General features: G+C 39.4%; 1 protein-coding gene across 2 annotated transcripts in view; it reads right to left on the bottom strand.

The window, feature by feature from the left end:
- LTBP1 (latent transforming growth factor beta binding protein 1) overlaps nucleotides 1-20,377 on the bottom strand; it is a 169,663-nt gene that overhangs the window by 11,228 nt on the left and 138,058 nt on the right. For both annotated transcript variants that reach the window (XM_018552900.1, XM_018552899.1), the window contains 5 exons: nucleotides 10,088-10,255; nucleotides 9,903-9,989; nucleotides 7,194-7,322; nucleotides 5,236-5,376; nucleotides 3,401-3,571 (listed from right to left, as the gene is read on the bottom strand). In XM_018552900.1, coding sequence (XP_018408402.1) covers nucleotides 3,401-3,571; nucleotides 5,236-5,376; nucleotides 7,194-7,322; nucleotides 9,903-9,989; nucleotides 10,088-10,255 — 696 coding nt within the window. The remainder of the gene's footprint in view (nucleotides 1-3,400; nucleotides 3,572-5,235; nucleotides 5,377-7,193; nucleotides 7,323-9,902; nucleotides 9,990-10,087; nucleotides 10,256-20,377) is intronic.

Below are 20,377 nucleotides of genomic sequence, written 5' to 3'. Positions count from 1 at the left end.
ACACTTTTAATGATGTACAAAGTACCACTAAAAGGTCATCTCTACTAGATAGCACTGCATATTCTACAGCGCCATTTGTAGGCTACACCTGGAAGACATTATTAATCACTGAATGCTGATGCTGCTTTGATGGATGGAAGTCATCACACTCTGCATGTTCTATCCTTAGATGAGGTCAGAATGTAGAGCAGTGTAGCTGTGCTCTAAAAAAGTGGAAAGAAAAAAAAGATGATCTGCCCAATGCTGTAACCACTGATAGCCAATCTGTTTATTGTGGTGAATGTAAAGTCTAATACAAATACAGTATTTACATGCATCCTATTATGGGCTCGGATGAAAGCAGGTAGGTGGCCTAGGATTAATGAAACCAGATTGGTTAACCTAACAAAACTGAAAAGTTTTTTTTTAGCAGAATAGAAGAGATGCATAATGCACATAATCCAGAGTGTTAACAAAAATACTAGATTATAGGAGCAGTTTTGCTGCCTATATTACCATGGACCTATACTCAAATGTTAACCTAATGCTATGTTAAAAGTATCACTGGGGTAGATATATACAGTAACAGAAAATGTAACAGAGGGGCTAAATCTTTCCTTTTCTAGAGAAAGTTATGCTACATTTTATCGTCAGACCAGGTGAGGGCTGTTAACCATGTTATTAGCATTTAAGTAACCCCGGAGGAACATTTTGTCACTCTATATTTATCCGGTATATGAATACTGTTGATTGGGGTTCCCTTTTAAGGGAAGTTGGTGCAAGGAATTTTTAGCAGAAAAAGATCTAGTGTGGCTTCTGTGCATGTAAACCTGATTTCTACATGTATAAAAAAGTTTCAAGAGCCATCTGTCAGAATCTTACTTCTCAGCATCAGTTGAACCCTTTCTGCTAACATGGGACACGCTTGCTGACAGAGCAAGGAGACAAGAAGGACATATCAAAGGTAGAGTGAGCATTGGCTGCCAACCACCTCATATAGTGACTTTTTACTTTTTTGCAAATTAAGAATAGGTCCTTCTTCTAGTCATAGAAACAGATTTTGGCAGGAGATAATAGAAATCACCTCAAAATTTTGCTTTCAATAACATGCTTGTAGACCATAGATGACAGACTCTCGCTTTGTCTCTTTTTGGCCGGATCAGACAACAATCTAATATCTACAGAGTAGCCTGTGAGCATTCCTGTTGGATAAGGTGAACGTGTAGGTTTCATTCCATATAAGCCAATCTTGGGTTTGTTTGCACACTCCTCCAGTCCCACCTCCACTAGCTTAAAACATATGTCAAGGTAAAATACAAAGCCATATGCAGTATGTCTGTATCTCTCTGCAATACATGCACATTTCCCAGTGCTTTATCCCTTTAGAGATCCTGCAAACACAGAACAATACCTGTTGATCTGCCAGAAATGTAATCGGCTCCTTAGTCCTGTTGTGGGCTGACAACACACAGTTTTTTGTAAACTAACTGTTGTCAGCCCTCCCAGCGCATTTTCCTACTGCTGAACCACTCTCAGACCTCTACAACATAAAGGCTAATCCATGATAACTAGAAATGCAAAATAGCTTTTTATAAGATAACACTGGAAGTCTGCACAAGACCGCTCTGAATTTTTGACAAGATCAGCAGGGTTTTTTTGCATTTATCAAACAAATAGAACAAAATGTTTCCAATGGTATATTTAACAAACCATTGTTAGGGTTTACATATGTTTTAACAGAAGCATTTGTTCAACGAACACAAAAGCTGTGTCTGCAGATACCAGGAGACTGTAATATCATGTGTATTTGTCCATCAACACTGAAGTTTATGACCTGAGTCTATGACCTGCTTCACAGCAGTGTTTTTCCTTTTCTCCACCTTTAATAGTCAGCACCACTGTCTATAGATCTGCTGTTAGCAAAGAAAGACTCCTAGAGGCTAAAAATATTTTAAATGAGAATGGAAAAAGCAACAAGAGATCCACAGCTATTCTTCTATTAGGAATCAAAAGGTAAATTTACAGCAAAGCTAATTTTGAGGCAAGACCCGGAAAAGACAATTTATAGCCTGTTTTCCAGATGGCTGCAACTTTGTTCAGACAGCCACTCATCCTTCCTAATGTCTGGGAGCTGCATCAGCACACTCTTGGGGAATGAACTGGTTAGGAGGGAGTGTGACTGTTTCGAGAAACCTGAGGTTTTCTTTTTCAACATTGCTACTGTACACTTTTGTCTAAGTAAACACTTTACTGGTTTTATCTCCACGCTTTAAAAAGACGAATTATCGTTTGCTGCACAGACATTACGCTCTTGTCTGAAGTCTATCTTATAAATCTCTCAAGCAGAAACAATGATTAGGTATTATGGAGATGGTAAATATTACCAATGACTATCCTGGAGCAGGTCCAGTATATACTGTATATGTATGATCTTATGGCTTCAAGGTGTGAAAGTTCATTTAAGAGCCAATGCATACATTTAAAACACTTTCAAAAAGGTAGTATTCACCAAAGACCTCAGTAACTCTTGTATATGTATGCGTTCTACTAGACTGCTACTTTCTGGGATCAAGCACTCTGTAACCGACACATTCTATAGAAAAAAGTGATGTTGAAAAAGTAACATATGAAATAGTCTGAGGTGATTACTTCATGTCTATTGTTTGATCCAAAAAAAGGTGCAAGAAAGACAAGGTGCACACTTGTCCTGCCCCTCTCCATGGGCTATAAACACACAACCCTCAGGGGTGTGCAGTTTGCACAGTCTAGCAACCATGTTTTAACATTTTTATCAAGAGCTTGAACGGGGCTGTTTTGGCTGCTTGAATCTTTGCATGTTAAAAGCAAAAGCAAATAGAGAGTACGTGGGTATCTGTTATGAATAGAGGCATCTATACACATTTCTCCCCTAGTAGCATTGAGCAAAAAATTATCCTTTAAACATGATGTAAGCATTAAAGGTCCATTCATCCTTACAAGTCCTGTCAATGCATTAATGCGCAATATGTCACACATTAACATGTGTGGTATTAAGGCAGGACATTTATTATGATTAGGCTGACATGCACTTCAATGGACAAAGTAATGTGCATGCACTTTAAAAAAAAATTTATTAGCACAATGCGTGGTATGTGGTGTGCTGCCATGCATTGTACATTGACAGTTACTGTAGAGTGTGTGATGGTCCCAGAATGACACCCCAACACACTGCACATAGAGCGATACATTGCAGTAACACATAGGATATATGAATAGCCCTTAAGTCTGATACAAACAAAAAGAAGTGTGTACAGATACACAGCATGAATGAGATCAATAAGCTTTGCAATAACATTTGTGCGCTGTATTGTGATAATAATAGTATTCTGGGAGGGAAAGCTGATAAAACTGTTTATATTATTCATTAATATTACTGTCTCACCTGAGTCCTTCATTGGGCAAAGAGCACACTGCATTCCCCATGCTTCCCCATATAAACAACAGCATTCTGTGTAAGTAGTCTGCCTGCCCACCAAGGGCTGACTGCACACATAATCCTCACTGAGGTCCTGCCAACACACATCTTGGAAAACATCTGTTTCTTCTGTAGGTTCTGTAAAAAATCAAATCATGCATTATTACTCAAAGATGAAGCTGAAGCACTGAATAAATATAAAGTTGTGATAACATGGCAGATATCCTTCCTAATACAAGACTAAAGACATAAAAAGAAAGTAATCTTGATTGAAAATAACGTAATAATATGTAGGCCAGTGCCTAAAGTGAAAATATTTTAGAGCAGGGGTCACTAAATGGCGGACTGCGGTTCTATCTGAAATGCGATCGCTGACTAGGTTATGGCTGGCTTTCAGCCAGCCATAACTCAGCGCAGGTCCCTGTTCCTCCTCAATCATTGGCTGCTGCATTCCTAGCAACCAATGACATCACCTTTAGTCCCCGTCCAGCATTAAGGGAGGACAGAAGAGTATCGTCTTCCGCCCTCCCTTGCCACCTGAAGTCTGCCCTGCCTCCCATCCCCTCTCAGCACCGCCTCCCACTTCCTCCCATCCCTGCCTTCTTCCTCTTCCCATCCCTGCCTGTCATCCTCTACCAGCTCTGTCTCTCCCCTTCTCTCATCGCTCCTCCCATCCACTCCCAGCACTGCCTGCTTCTCAAGCTCCACATGTGATAGCAGCATTTTAAAGGGACACTCTGATGAGGACAATTACTTATTAGTTGTCCCCATCAGAGTGCCCCCTTACATTAGCTGCTGTCTTCTGAGTGCCCCCTTACTTTAAATTCAAAAATAAGGGGGCACTCTGATGGGTATAACTAATTATTATTATATTGGGGGTCCCTATCAGCATACCCCCGTACATTGCTTGTCCCCATCAGAGTGCTCCCTAATTTTGGGTGTCCCGATCAGAGTGCCCACTTTTTTTGTATTTAATGTAAGAGGGCACTCAAATGTCAGCAGCTAATGTAAGGGGGTACTCTGATGGGGACATTTAATGTAATGGGGTATCTAATGTGAGGAGGCACTCTTATGGGGACAACTAATGGAAGAGGGCACTCCGATGGTGGCAACTAATGTAAGGGAGCACTCTGTAGGTGTATATATATATATATATATATATATATATACTGTGTATACAAAAACACATTGTTGACTTATTTCTACAAATGCTAGTTTCTTAGCTGTTGGGTTATAACAGTGGTTATAAACCAGTATGTATGTAGATCAGTCACAGAAACAGTCAAAGATCTTTACTGCATACTTGTTTGTTTCTGCAGCTCCGAGTATTGCAGCAAGATGAACAGTATGCTAGCTAGGCAACAAGCATTTTCCATTGTTGAGAGATCAACAACGGACGCCTTTATGGTTCTCTTATGACAAAATTCTTATATGTTCCTGAAACACCAAGTAATGGCATCATGGTCGTTTTTGGCAATGGTGCAGCCCAAAGAACAAGAGTTACATGTGGATGAAGAATACAAGAACTAAGAAAGAAGGTCATGTCTGTTATATGCAGTCTCAATGTTCCATTTTCACCATTAGATGAATGGCACTTTTTTGGATTTAGCTGGTAACATCTCTTGCTGAGGGCCTCTAGCAAACAACACAGCTGGGAAAATGACCACTGGCTTCTCTGTCCACAAAACAGGAATCCACAGATTGTTAAACATGGAAATCTATTTGCTATTCTTTCAACATTGTACTCTAATTTTACATGAAAGGATGACTATAAGTCACTCTATACAATTTCAGCAACTTACCAATTACATCCAGTGGTCTGATACACCTTTTTCCTGTAGCATCCAGAACCATGGGACGTGTGCAGAAACAGCTGTACGATCCGTCCGTGTTGATACATTCACCATCAATGCAACTGCTTGGGTCATCACATTCATTGTTATCTACATGTAGATAGGAATCGCAAAGGTATTAACAGCACAGATGTTGTTATTTCTAATTTTTATGAACTACTGTTATCTGAAATGGGAGTATTTCCTAGCAGCCCATTTCCACTGGACAGAGTCAGCAGTAAATCAGTAGCAATAAACCAGCTGTGTAAAGCAGCTGTATTTAAGTGCTTAGTAAATAATTAGATGAGGCTAAGAAACCTGATATAGTTGTGAAGGGGCGAATAAGCCATGGGATTCCTTTGTTGTGGCTTTAAAAATGACTTCTTACTTTCTGATACTTTGTTAGGTTTAAGGTATTTGTGCTTATCCAGCAAAACTCTCTCTAAGAGTTGCAGACGGATTAGCAAGTGGTCTACACTTGAAGACAGAAGAAGGTGGTTTTATGGAGAAAGTGTGGCGTTAGGTTTCATAAATTAGCTGGATAATCACCCTTAGCTATAAAAGAATTCCAAAAAGGACCTGCAAGTGAACTTTGCTGGTGTGAGCAATTCACCATCATTAACAAAATGGTTCATATTTCCAAGTCACTTTGATTTATAGAAATCCAAGAAAATCATATTTTTCCAAGGGTCATCATGTTCTTTCAACAAAGAATGTGATTAATCAACAGATGTTTTAAAAGAAAGAACACACAATAAATATATTGGTGACATTTTAAACACACTACTTCAATAATACTGTAATAGCAGGATAATCAGTGACTTTCACAAAAAATTCACAAAACGCAGCAGAAAAAAAGCCAAATGTACTGATAAACAGCTTTTAGTCATGTGGCAAAGTGGGTTCCACCTCTGCAAAACCAAACCTGTTGAATGCCAACACAATAAATGTGGTAGAAATTAGAGGTGCACTGAAATGAAAATTTCAAAGCCGAAATAAAACAAATTTCAGGCAGAAACCTAGTATGTTTACTATATCCACAATCATGAATGAACAGGAAGTGATGTAGATCACTCCCATTCATTCATAATTGAGGACACAGTAAACATACTCTGTCCTCAATTATGTACAAACAGTCAGTGATCAATGATCGCTGAAATGTTTGTACCTCTCTCCATCCTGGATCGGCTGTCACAGGAGGTGCGGGGAGGAGATCTAGATCTGACAGCTGACTCCTCCCCTGGACCACCGGCCGGCCTCCTGTGACAGCATTGAGGGCGGTCCCCACCCACACACTGCTCTTCAGATCTGTCACAGGAGGCTGAGCGGTGTTGGGAGGAGAGACGTCGGCCGCTCACAACCTCCTGTGACAGTTTCTCTCCTCCCCGCTGGGACACAGAGCAGTGACCTGCGGGGAGGAGAGAAGCACGAATGCACCGCTATTTCAGTGCATCCCTAGTAGAAATGTTACAGTATAGCTGTATACTAGCAGGTAAAAAAATTAAGGTAGAAAACTTAAATTTTTCCTGTTAAAATAATTTTATTTAGGCTCCATGTCAATCTTTAGGCTCTATGTCAATGATTCCCATACTAGCATCACCTCAGTCTGATGAAGGTTGAGTTGGAAGGATTGTGATGCATCCTCAGAAAGACTTAAACCCTTTGCAGCTGCTGCTCAAAGAAAATTACTTATTTTGTTCTTTATGCAAAGATTAGATGTCATTCTAACTATGTTTCTGTTTCAGGCAAACATCCAATATATCATGTTGTCTGTCATGACCACTGCTAACAGCTTTTTGTCCGGTCCTAATACCTGATACCTGACTGGAGCTAGGATATATGCTTTGCTTGATGGCTACCATTTTGGTACAACCCCCAACTTTATAATGTACACATATTGACAGCTGCTAGATACAAATTAGACTTACCAAAACACTGAAGCTTCACAGAATCATAATATGTGCCTTGTTTGCAGTAACACTCATAGCTTGCCTCAGTGTTTAAGCAGAAGCCATTTTTGCATATTTCTTTTCCAAACAATAGGCACTCATCAGCATCTGCGAAAGAGCCACAGATACATTAAAACAGGAACAATATTGTAGTATATCTACAAAACATTGTGAAGTTTGATATCTTGCTTGAACTATTGACACACAGTGGCGTAGTGGTTAGCACTTGTGCCTTACAGCACTAAGGGTCCCCGGCTCAAATCCCAGTATGCAAGGAGTTTACAAGTTCTCCCTGTGCTTGCGTGGGTTTCCTCCCACACTCCAAAGACATACTGGAAGGTTAATTGGTTCTTGTGTGAGATTGTAAACTCCTTGAAGCCAGGGACTGATGTGAATGTGCAACTATGCAAAGTGCTGCATAAATTGTTGGCACTATATAAATACCTGTAATATATAATAATTAATAAACAGAAAGTGCTAATCAGGATTTAAAATGATTCGTAAAGATAGAGAGAACTTACAGTTGGGGGGCGGGGGCGGGTACAGCTGGCTCTGCCTCTAGCTTTGGTTGACGGGAGGACGCTAGTTTGTGTCCTCCCGTTACCCTTAGGAGAATTATGGGGAAAAGCCCTGACCTCATAGTTCTCCTTTAAGCTTTGCTTAAAATGATAGGGTGTAAATAATGCCAAGTACAGGTCCCCTGGGGGTTGCAACAGGCATTTGCAACCATTGGAAACTTATCACATACAGTCATTTTACAATTTATTGTAGAATATCTGTGTACAGGGCACAACTTGTTTCTCTGTGAAAAGAAAGGAAGGTGGAACAGCCTCAATACACAAATTCAACCAAGTGACATAAAGGATGTGAGCAAATCCTGGAAAGTCAAAAGATGGGCAGATATCTCACCACCCATCATCCATTCTCATGAGACATTTTATCCTAAAAAGCCTTTATGAGTACCATAAAACAGAAATGTTACTGTCCTTAATAATTAAAATGATGATGTCATATGACAACTGATGCCAATGCAAATTTAAAGTCGAACTTACAGTTTTCGCACTCTTACAGTTTTCTCTCTGTACCCCTGCAAATTCCAGAAATGTTGAGTCTTGCCAGTAAATGCCACCTAATGTAGCTTCCTGTCATGTTGTGGTAAGGATGCTGCACTACTCCTAAATTTAGAGCAGAGCTGCCACTCTCCTACAAGCTGTGCCTGCTTGCACTACAGTGAGATAAAAAAATTGCAGGGAGCGTAGCTATCCTATCATGATTGGTTTTCGTTTTAGGGTTGAAGATAGATTTATTTCGTAGAGTAGAATGCGTAAAGATTTCATCTGGTTGTTCTCTATTTTGGGGGAAGTTAGATATTGCCGCAAAATGTCTCTTTATGTTTAATTTCCGCACAAATTTGTTTAAGTCAATAAAGGTGCCGAATTTGTCTAGATTTTTTATTGGAGCATATTTTAATCCCAGATCTAGTAGTTGGGTTTCTTCTTGTGAGAGGGTGATTGAACTTAAGTTGAAGATGCCTTCTCCTATTGTTCCCATCTTTGATCTCTTCCGTACTCTCTTTCCGCCCCTTGTCTCCCTCTTCCGAAAAACTTTCTTCCTCTTCCCCTGTACCCCCATATTTTTTGTGGTGGAGTATATACTCTCCTCTGATTCTGATACTGATACATTTGTTGCCCCCTTCTTTCGTGTCTCCAATTCTGCGGGACAAATCAATTGTGTTCCTTGTAGTAGGGGTCTTGCCACTGGGGAGCCCTCTCTTTGTGTCGTAATCCTAAAATGTTTTCCTTATTTGGGGTTTCTTGTCTTTGATTGCTCATTTGTTCTCTTTGTAAGTCTTCCAGGATTGGATGGAACCTGTTATTAACTTCAGTCTTCCTTTAAATTATTGTCCTTTTTATTTATTGTTGCCGATTGCCAGAATTTACCTGGTTTATAATTCAACCATTTAGTATCCACATTGTATTTTCACTATATGGCACACATATGCATTATTCATTAACTTATTTAACTTAACTTATTTCGTTCATATTTAACCAATCAGTTTTATATTTATATGACACGTGTATTTATTAACGTTCATGCACATATGCACCTTTGGATTGCATTTAGTTGCAAGTAGGATTTGATCACTTGTATTGGTTTCGTTTGTGGTATAAATATAGCACGTATCCCAATACCAAGCGCAGCACACTGGCTCACAATTGATCCTATCAGCATTGTCACTGCTAATTTACAAACCTGTAGCTTGTCAATCAACACCTGGCCACACCTCATCCTGCCCACTGCTCCCTGGATGACAGCACTCTGTTGACGAAACCCTCCCACTATGAGCTGCAGTGTCTGAAAGGGGGGAGCATAGGAGATACAAATGAAAGAGAATTTGACTCAGTCTGGGAACGTCAATTACGTTTTTTTGCTTACTTTATGAGGCCTGTGCATCACATAGTAACTGAATAGGGTACTTGTTTATACTGTCATACAGGAGCCATTAGTTGTACTTTAAGTATGAAAACAGATTAAAGAAAACAGAGCTAATATAGAGCTACTACCTTGAGCAACCAATTGGATTCATTGCTGCATATGAAAGATTATAACTATGTGCTACAGAACTGCACTGTTGCACATGTTTTCTTTGTACCAGTTTTGGAAAAATCAGGTCCAAAAAAGTCTAACCTTCATATGTCAAGCCGTTGCCCTCATAGAGTGACTCTTTCGATGGGACATAGCCTTTCCCTTCAGGGCACAGTAATGCATATTCATCTGCAAAAAAAAAGCACAACAAAAAAATTAAGTTATGAAAATTATGAAAATGCTATGCTTTTTGGGACTATACATATGTTCTTTACATAAATACATACCAGAAGCCAAGACTGGACAAGGGAACATCTCACAGGTATCTCCCCAAGCAGCTCCCAAAGTACAGCAGCATTCTTGTTTGGTGACATTTATAGTAAGAACATTCTCACAGAAATTGACATTATTAAGGTTATAGTAGCATTGCTTTTCTTCTTCATCATAATGCTCATCTACAAAAAAAAATGATAGAAGACACATTTCAAACAAGCGTGTACCTCAAAGTAGTATTAAACTCTCAAGTTTTTTTCAATAATGAATCCAGATCAAACAAATATACATTGCCCAGCAAAGCAGTGCTTTACTTTTTTGCCCAAATACTTACACTCACCACGTTTCTGAACAGCTGCTTCCAAGTCTCTTAGCTCAGCTTCCCTGAATTTCCTGTCCAGTACAAGATCACAAGGGACAGAGCAGACTCCTACAACTGTTCATCTACTAGATTGGAGAAGGGAGGAGATGGGACCAGGGGGGAGGGGAGTAGTTTTATTTGCTGCATCTGTGTGTTTTCGGAGACACGCGCAGCTCACTAGCACACACAAAGTTGCCTGCATAGCACTCTGTTTGAGAAAGGAGTTACTCTAAAACAGGAAGTCAAGACCAGTGGTCAGGGGACCAGCTGATTCTCCTGGAAACCAAAACTTTTAAACATCAAGGAGCAGCATCCATTGTAAGTGATTTCATCAGCATTTGAAATAGCTTAAACTCCTTTTGACTTTAATATCACTTTAATAAGTGGACTGGATATGGGCATTCAAGTTTAAGTATTTACATTGTGGCAGTGCATTACAATGCCACGGTGTAGTATGGCAACTTTGGCGCCCAGGACTCTCAGCCAGAGGGGCTGAGAGGTTCCACAATGTGAATACCTTTGGAGAGGAGGAACTGGCTGTTCAATTCCTTCCAGGTTTTCCAGACTATAGTGGGATGGGATCTCCAGTCCTGGGGCCAGGTGTTGACAGTTGCCAGGTTGAGCTGATAAGGTGGCTGAGAGCAGCCTTATTAGGAAGCCAGTCCAGTGCTTTAGGGAGAGTTGTGGGTGTGCAAGAGGCACACGACGACAGGCAGACTCTGCTGCGTGCATGAGCACAAGGTGACACAGCCAGGAAGGCTGGAGAGGTCCAGAGGGTTGGTGACCCTGAGATACCTGTCGGAGAGACAGAGAGGGACAGTGACCCACGAGGGTGAATACCAGAAGTCTTGGAGCTGAGGGAAGCTGCTGAGGACGGTATATATCCAGGGAAAGTCCTGGGACTATAACACTGGGAGTGTATGGGACAGCCAGATGTTGGTGAGACCAAAACATGATGTGTTAATGAGAGTCCAATGAACTGTTATGCTTCGTTTATGCTGAAGAAAAGCAAGTTTTTTTGTGATGTTCATGGACTGTTGACCTTTTGATGAATAAAGACTGTCCTTTTATGTTAAAGTCGGCTTCAGAAGTGGTCACTTAGCGCTTACCATTGTGCTATATTCCCCAAACTATCACAACATATACTTAACAGATTGTAAATGAGCTGACCTTACTTGACCTCTTTAGCTGCAGGCACTGTGGATCAATCAAACCTCAATATTTGTCAATATTCAGGACAGAAGCCCAGAGGGTATTCATGTTGGCTCTCTCAGCAGCTCAGCTCACTCTGCCCCCTCTTCCCAGAACACCTGCTCTGTGTTAAAATTAGAATGCTGCCAAGTAACTCCTGAGAGGTGGGATCAGGGCAAGCTGAACTTCTGCTGTGAAGTTTCAGGTTGAATTGTCACAGTGCCTGCCTGTTGCAGAAAAAGGTGAGTGCTAGTTTAAAGGCTTGTTTACTACTTGTTAAGAACGTGTAGATTGTTTAAGAAATATTGCATACTCTTATAAAAATGCTTTTGTTGATTTTTAGTTCATAAGCAGCACTGGATAGATCAGAATAAAAGCTCTTTTAAGCCTCACAACCCAAGCTCCATTACTTACAAGTTTCTTGGTAAGCACCCTAAGTGGCAAGCCGTGGCAATTGTCTTGTTTTGCCACTTTAGTAAAATGGGCCTTACCATGAGCATGAAAAAGGAAAGGTAGGAAACAAGTTGCAGTCTGGTTTAACCCCTTTGTGACCAAAATACGCCTTTTACAAATGAAAATTGCCCCCTGCCTTGAGTATGTAAAATAACCTTCCAGCAGAAAAACAGGAATGCACAACTGTGTGTATTACTAACTCTCGGGCCCGATGTCAAACTGAACATTTAGTCATAGTGTTAAGCAATGCATACTGAAGCTGCTTAACTTGGTCTGGGCATCTAAGATTCAAAACACTTTGCTCACGAAAAGGTTAAAGTGACAGTTAATTAATTTCGAAATGCATTTATTCATTTTAACTTTTGGTAAAAATCGTATTATACTTCACTCTGGCACAGTATTTAAAGTGGCACTAAACTTAGGAGTTAAAACTTAAAGATGCATTCAAGTACGTTAACTATTAACAAAAATGTATCTTATTTGTGTATCACTCAGCTGTAGATCCTCAAATCATCTCTGAATTGGTGCTGACGCTGTCCTTACTTCTGTAGGGTGTCTATTCCATGGCCTTGTGTGTTGTAAAGTAGCCATTGGTCCAAGCTTGCTCCCGTGATGGACTGCAATCTCAATACAAATTAATAAACTAAACATGAGATTGTAGTCCATCACCCTCCAGAAAAATGTTTAAGTTTTAACTCCTGAGTATAGTGTCACTTGAAACACTGTCCCAGAGTGATGTATAATACGCTTTTTACCAAAAGTTAAAATGAATAAATGCATTTCAAAAGTAATTTGTAGCTTACATAAAATACAAATTTAAATAACAGCCTGATATATCCTTCCAAAGCAAACAGGTCAACAGGTTGTTGTAGCAGGTGTTATTTTGAAGAGTGCCATAAAGAAATAGACTACTTAATTAGTTCTATTTATATTACAGAAATCACTGGAATGCTACCAACCAACTAACTGCAAATCAGCTCTCTTTTTCTTTTTATTATTCGTTTAGTGTTTTTATTTCAGACCGAACGCAGTTTATACAACAGGATCAGCAGAAGGGATTATTAACTTAGATACACAATTGGTGTTTTATAAATATGGCCAGTGTTTTTAACAAAATCCTTCTACCAAATAGGATATCTCAAATGTGAGCATAAAAAGGGTTGGTATATCTATTGTTGTGGGCACAACAAATCATAACTTTTTGTTAACTTTGTAATTACAATAAAATGTTTAATATGAATGAACAAAAGATTATAATTTATCACTGCAATTAAAAATACACAGTGAAAGAAGAGCAGCCACTTCTCTTTAGCCTGTCATAATGAGGAGGTATAAAATACAAGGTAAAAAAAACATCCGCTACCTTCCTATACTGCATGTGTCATTTATAGCTATGCAATGGTGAAGAAGGATGGGAGAATAGTTATCACTTACGCAAAATCATTTTAAGGCTAGACATGCATGGCCACTTAAGCCCCTCTCGAATCAGGCTGTACTGATGAGCTGACCTAAAATATCCCTGCACATGTTGTACTTTTACAGGGTTATTCACAAAAAGGTGAAGAGTTTGGAGAAGGTAGGAGAAGGGAACAATCTAGGACAACATAGCTGAACTGAAAAGTGATCTGAATAGAGAATTTTTCTAAATCAGCTATTTTGGTCTAGATTGTTCACTTCTCCTGCCTTCTCAAAACTCTTCACCTTTTTGTGAATAACCCTATTAGAGTTAACTGAACCATATACATACTGAAGATGTGTGTTTGTGTGCTACGTATACATTTAAATGGATCATACTGTGCTCAGCAAAGAGGGCAAGTGCAGGTGTACAACAAAGGAGAGATGTTTGTATGGTCTACTGAACCTTAAAAGCAGAGTGTGGTGGGGCTGTTGCAGGTTAGGTAGTATATAGGTGAGCATACAAATCTACAGCAGGACAGGCACAAACAACAAACTATTCTGTGTATCTAGATTAGGATATCTAGATACACACATCAAGATATTACGGGACCGTAATATACAGGGGTACAGGTACTCCTAGAATGAGATCCTAATAGGTTGGACTTGATGGACTAATGTCTTTATTCAACCTCAAATACTATGTAACTATGTAACTATGATATCAGTTAGTTTTGCACATTAGCAGTCCTACCAGGTTGCATGTGAATATTGTGAAAAATGTGAAATCTGCGCTTATGGAAGGGTTTAAGTGTTAAAGCTGCTGCCCTATAGTTTTTAACGACAATTAAATGAAATAATGAGTGTGCAGGGACGTTTCAGTGAGATAGATTAAGCCTTAAAGTGAACTATTTTTACTGTACAGTATGTTTGGCTAACCCATAGTGCTCTGGAAATCATATATATATTTAGCTAAAAACAAATATAAAACAAATAAAAAAACAGAATAAACTTGGAAAAAAATAAAACAGAACTGACTCAAACACCTTAACAATTTTTTTCTTTAATAAGTTACCTTATGAAATCTAAACAGGTCAATTAGAAACTATAGTAAAATGTTGTTTCCCTTTTGCTTACTGCAAGAAACAGCAGGTCTGTTATAACCATTTGTGAATTCGCAGAATTCCTGGAACACATGAAGGTGTTACGCTCTATAGACTGGATATCCTGTGAGAAGACAGAGGGTAATCCAGCTGACTGTGTCTGATAACAGGCTGTAATTCTGTTGGAGTGAACTCGGAGCACAAATACCCAGAATTCCTACCTAAGTTAGTATTACACTCTTTTTAGTGTAGGTTTTTACTGTTTGACACCACACATATGGTTGCCACCACACAGTCTAGGATTACTGGCTGATACTACACTACACATACTCTCAAATACTCTATGAATAAGGCATTTGGTGAAATACGTTAGAGTTGGAGGAGCCTGCGTGTGTTTACAGCATGTTTTGACTTTGGGAATAAACAGCATTCAGCTGTTAGTGCGGTAATTGTTTATCTGAGAACCAGTATCAAGCTGCAGTGTGCCCTTTTTTTGTCTGCACCGACAAGAGGGATGAGGTTGTGTGACCACAGGATAAGCAATATGCGCAGTGGCTGCTTTGTGAGTTTTGTTCCCAATAGACTAAAGTTGCGCTCCCCTCCACCTGAAAAACCCAGGTGGACCTGAATGCCACAAGAAAGGGGTTTAAGATGTTTGTATTATTACCGATAATGGGGAAATATGTCCCAAATTTAGGGAGCAGATCTAAGCACTGATGCTATGCAGTATGCAAAGCAAAGTCAGAAAGTTCAGTCAATTTACCTTAATCTTAGTTATTAGTAGGGTTGCACAGATACTTTTTGAGTACCAGTGCAGATACTTGGCATTTTCATGAGAACTGGCTCTGGCACTCCACCACTGTCCTGAAATCATTAGTCTGTATTGTTTTAGAAAAACTGTCACATGACAATAAACAAAAATGTATCAGTACTCGTACTTGTAAGTACTCGGCAAGTACCAGTACTCCTACTCGCAAAACTGGTATCTGTGCATCCCTTTATTTACATTTATAAAAACAAAATCGTACATTAAAATAGAGATGTACAAATCCCAGGATGCTCCTTACAAATGACAGCTGCCTCCTAATTTTTGAATTTGTCTCTAGTGTAGTCTTGGAGCTCAAAAGTATTGTTACATGTACTCGTACCTGTACCGAGTACTGTACTTGGTATCTGTGCAACCCTAGTTATTAGTAATCCCCTGCTGAAAAAGCACACATACCTCTATGCATGGGCAATAGGAGTGTACATGTTGAAGCCAATGTGACCCTCTCATCTTTATGTATCACAAGAGGATTAAAACACATTGGAATTTAATGGTAGCTGTAAGAAGTTTGTAGCACTGATATTTGTTTACACAAGATTTTATGTGTGTTACAAGACGTTACATTATCATCAGCTGGTGCACTTGAGGATCACCAGATTACAGAAACAAGTGAAGCATACTGGTGCAATACAGCAATGACTGGATGAAAGGTTCCCTGTTTACATCTGAAGTAGCTGAAACCAATACACAGAAATGCTGTATCACTTACTTCATACTGTATTCTAGAGTAAGGGACCTTACTGAAGCTGCAGCAGCAGGGTCAATCTTGGTCTCTCATTGATGTGCCTTTGTTGGAGAGTCATCTCTATACCAGGGTAGTAGACAGCAGTGAACACTCAGCAGGGTATTTCAGTGCAGTGACACAGTGGGGGTGATTTACTAACCTAAACACACGCACGCACCAGGTGCGTGTGATTTTCACACAGCAAAACGTATTTATCAACCAAAAAGTCTCTAAAAGCATATTTTCACTAATGCCATATATGGAAAAATCATGCACATGATGCATATATAATGCTGCTTCACAGTTTAGACAAAAATAGTTAGCTCATGCATTTACATTCCTGCATTCATCAATGCAAACAACACAATATAGAGCTAATTTACACAACATCACCTTGCAATTCATGCAGGGCTTTGCACAACACACCTGCTGGGTGTGTACACACTACAAAGGTGTTTATATTCCACCCATAGATCATGCTGGGAGGGAACACACTACAGAGGTGTATACATGTTCATGGTGTGTTTATAAGGTTAGTAAATCAACCCCAGTGACTGTTTATGTGCACTCTTTGATCCAAACATTATGGTCATACTTTGAACACGAATACACATTTTCTAACTGCATCCTGTTAGATTAAATGCTGGCACAAAATATAGATCAGTATGGAATAAATGAACTGTATAAGGCCTAGTTCACATGAGCAGCCAAGGGGCAGTAAAACAGGCAGTTGATAACTGCTAACAAGTTAGTACTACAATTAGACAGTGCTGTACACATGGCTGCAGCCACGATAGCAAACATTGGCATGGCACAAATTAGACAGCATGTCACTTTCACCATTAAAGGAGAACTATGAGGTGAGTGCTTTTCACTCACCTCATAGTTCTAGTCGACCTGTGACAATGAGACTGTCACAGGTCGGCTCAGTAGATCGGGAGGTGAGCGAACACATGCCGGCGTTCGCTCACCTCTCCATCCTTTCACGGCTCTCTGCCGTGACAGGGGAGGGGCTGGATTCCCCCCTCCCCGCTCCGATCCGCCAGCGCTGACTGGCGGAATGGACGGGGGAGGGGGCGGGTACAGCTGGCTCTGCCTTTAGATAGGCTGAACCAGCTGTCAGTCACGCAGCTGGGCGGATCCCGGCACAATTGTCGGGATCCGCTTCAGCTGCAGCGTCTCAGTATACCGCGAGCAGCAGCTTGCGGTATACTGCGGTGTCTCAGTATACCGCGAGCTACAGCTCGTGGTATACTGAGCCTAGGGTGACGGGAGGACGCTAGTTTGTGTCCTCCCGTTACCCTAAGTAGAACTATGGGGAAAAGACTTAACCCCATAGTTCTCCTTTAATGTGAATGTGACATGCTGTGTCCGCATGCCAAAAACTTGCAATAGCTCCACGTACAATCCCTCCTGGAATAAAAAAATTGTAATTCAAGAGGCAGCATTATTAACTCCTGAAAGCCTGGAAGCCTCTGTTTTATTGCCCTCTGAAGAGTGATCCACCACAAATGACTTTTCAAAGGGGTTGTAAAGTCTGCAGCTCATCTGAATAAGGGCATAGGCATATTGGGAGTAAACATATATTTCAGCAGTCACACAGTTTCTTAGCATCTAAACAACATGTGATTCCCACTGCCGACTTTAGTGTATACATCTATAAATCCATTGTGATGGCCAGGTATGCAGCAATAAGCATATTATTTTGTTGGCACTTGTTGAAGCAAAAGAGCTGGCTGATGTTTCAAATTGCATTGATGTAAACAATACTGCCACAAGTTAATTGAATGCAGAAGTATCAGATATTTAAGTTAAAGGCCTAAAGAAAACACAATCAACACCCTAATGGAGACCAGACTATAAAATAAACAGGCCTTATAGAGAGGGGATAGACTGTGCCAAACACTTTTATTTAACATTTTCATTTTGCCTGTAAAAAAGAATACTGGAATAATTAGCACAAATGCTTCAGGTTTTTAAGAATATAAGGTAACTGTTTTTTTTTCTGATCGATCTCTTGAATATCTCTGATATTATTCTTCTTTCTTTGTTCTGATAAATACGATTTTTTTTAATAACCATGATAGTCTACCAATCATATACTGAGCAGTAAAGCCCAATTTAAATTGCTGAAGGGATACATACAAAAAGAAAATCTAGGCAAGGTAGAACAGTGGGCCTATCATCAGATTGTGAGATCTTGACAGAGTGCAATCTCCATCAACTGGAGTAAACAAGAGAACATTACTTTTCATATTGTTTGATTGTCCTGAGACAATCGTAGAGCAAAGAAAGTAGTGCAAATAGTACAGATATTTGTTTGACATTGTTACTGAACACAATAAAATTGGTCATAGCAATAAAGTAATTGGTACTACTAGAGCCCCCACTCACTGATGGCTCAAATCAAGTATAGGACAAGTTAAAAAAAAACAAGTCTCTTCGAACTAATGACTAATGACAAATTCCATGTGCCCAACCCAGAAATTATCACTAAAACAGGCATGTAGTGTAAATTGAAAGTAAGTATAATGTTAAAGCTTTTTTTTCTACTGTAACAGTTAAAACCCCTTTCCGTTGTTCTTTGCATCTTAGACAGCTGTCATCAGAATATCCCTTTTGTAAGATTTTCCCCCTCTTCCTGTTCATATGACATCTCAAAATATTGTTGTTTACCTCACTTTCAGTCCCAGTGACAGTGGTACCAAGGAAAAATGAGAGAATAAATCTCCCTTACAGGGACATCAACAGCAATAAAACCTTGCAAGCATTCTAACCCCTCACCAATGTTTTCAAAACTAAACAAAATAATAAAGTAGTGCACAAATGACGTTATATAAATCCTGAATAATTATAATAATAATACTTTTAGATACATTTTAACTTTTCCTTCATATCCTTTAGTACATACAGTGATCTAGTGAGTTTTCCTTAAAAAGCTACTACTCCATGAAGTTTAAGCATATGTGCGTGTGATTTTCACACAGCAAAACGTATTTATCAACCATGTGTATATATACACATTATGTGTATATATACACATTATCTATATCTATCAGTAGATGGCTAATCCATTGCCCCATAGTCACATTCCAGGCTAGCCCTGCAATGTCCAGTAGAGTAGGGTCTAGGTATGGCACACCAAAGTCAATCTGAGGAAAGGCTGACCTGGATAACTGCATATTGAGAAGAAAGTAGCAGGAATCTTAAATTAAGAAAAAATGGTAGCTAGAAAAAAAGGTTAGACTTATCTCAGCAAAATAGGGAACGTCCATCCTCCTATGGAGGCCTCTAGTTTGTAACCTGTACAAAAGCTAATTTGGGGGGATTCTGACCCCCTAGATTATCAAAAATTGTACTTAATTTAATCTAGAACAGACCACTGGTGTTTTCCATGGTTACACAAGAGATGTAATGACTAAGTTCATAGTCAATTAGAAATAAAGCATGTAAAACCTTGTACAATTAAAGCAGCTTTTATCTAAATACTGGATAGACATTCCTATGGATCTATTGTTATTATGGTCTTAATATCTAAATTCCTTCTTTCCACTTAACCAATCCAAGTTTAATCATTAGGAGTTTTGAAATAAATACCATACTGGCATTAGATTCAAAGGAAGAATTTCAAAATGTCTAATTAGTCTATACGGTATGCAACTGCTCATTTCCCAGCAGTTACCTTAACAAGATTGAATAGGTGCCCATTGTGCAATTTTTTGGCACACAAACTGAGTAAGTTCAGCTTATCTATGCTTCTACTCAGAAAGAAATGTTATACAGCTTGCCATTTTACAACCCCAATTCCCAAAAAGTTGGGACGCTGTGTAAAGTCTACATAAAAACAGAATGCAATGATTTGCAGGTCTCATAAACACGCATTTTATTCACAATAGAAAATAGAAAACATATTAAATGTTTAAACTGAGAAAATGTACCATTTAAAAAAAAAGGTCATTTTGAAACTGATGGCAGCAACTACGTATGTTCAGATACCAGTGCCGATACTTGCCATTTTCACGAGAACTACCAGGTTTGCTGTCCTTCAATGACAGGCCATCGTCCTCGAGGACACTGGGCTGTCATTAAATGACAACAGCTGGGCGGAGCCAGCCATGATATCACGGCTGTACTCTGCCTATTTGTTTTGATTTGTCAATCTGCGGCGGGAGTTAGACTATTTTTTATTTATAATTTTTTTTCTTTTGCCAACTACGCTGGACTCGTCAAAAATATATATATATATATTTT

The sequence above is a fragment of the Nanorana parkeri genome, unplaced genomic scaffold (genome assembly GCF_000935625.1).
Source record: "Nanorana parkeri isolate BGI_ZX_2015 unplaced genomic scaffold, ASM93562v1 scaffold100, whole genome shotgun sequence".
Classification (NCBI taxonomy): Eukaryota; Metazoa; Chordata; class Amphibia; order Anura; family Dicroglossidae; genus Nanorana; species Nanorana parkeri.
The sequence above is the reverse complement of the archived record's forward strand: the minus strand, read 5'-3'. Positions and strand labels throughout refer to the sequence as shown.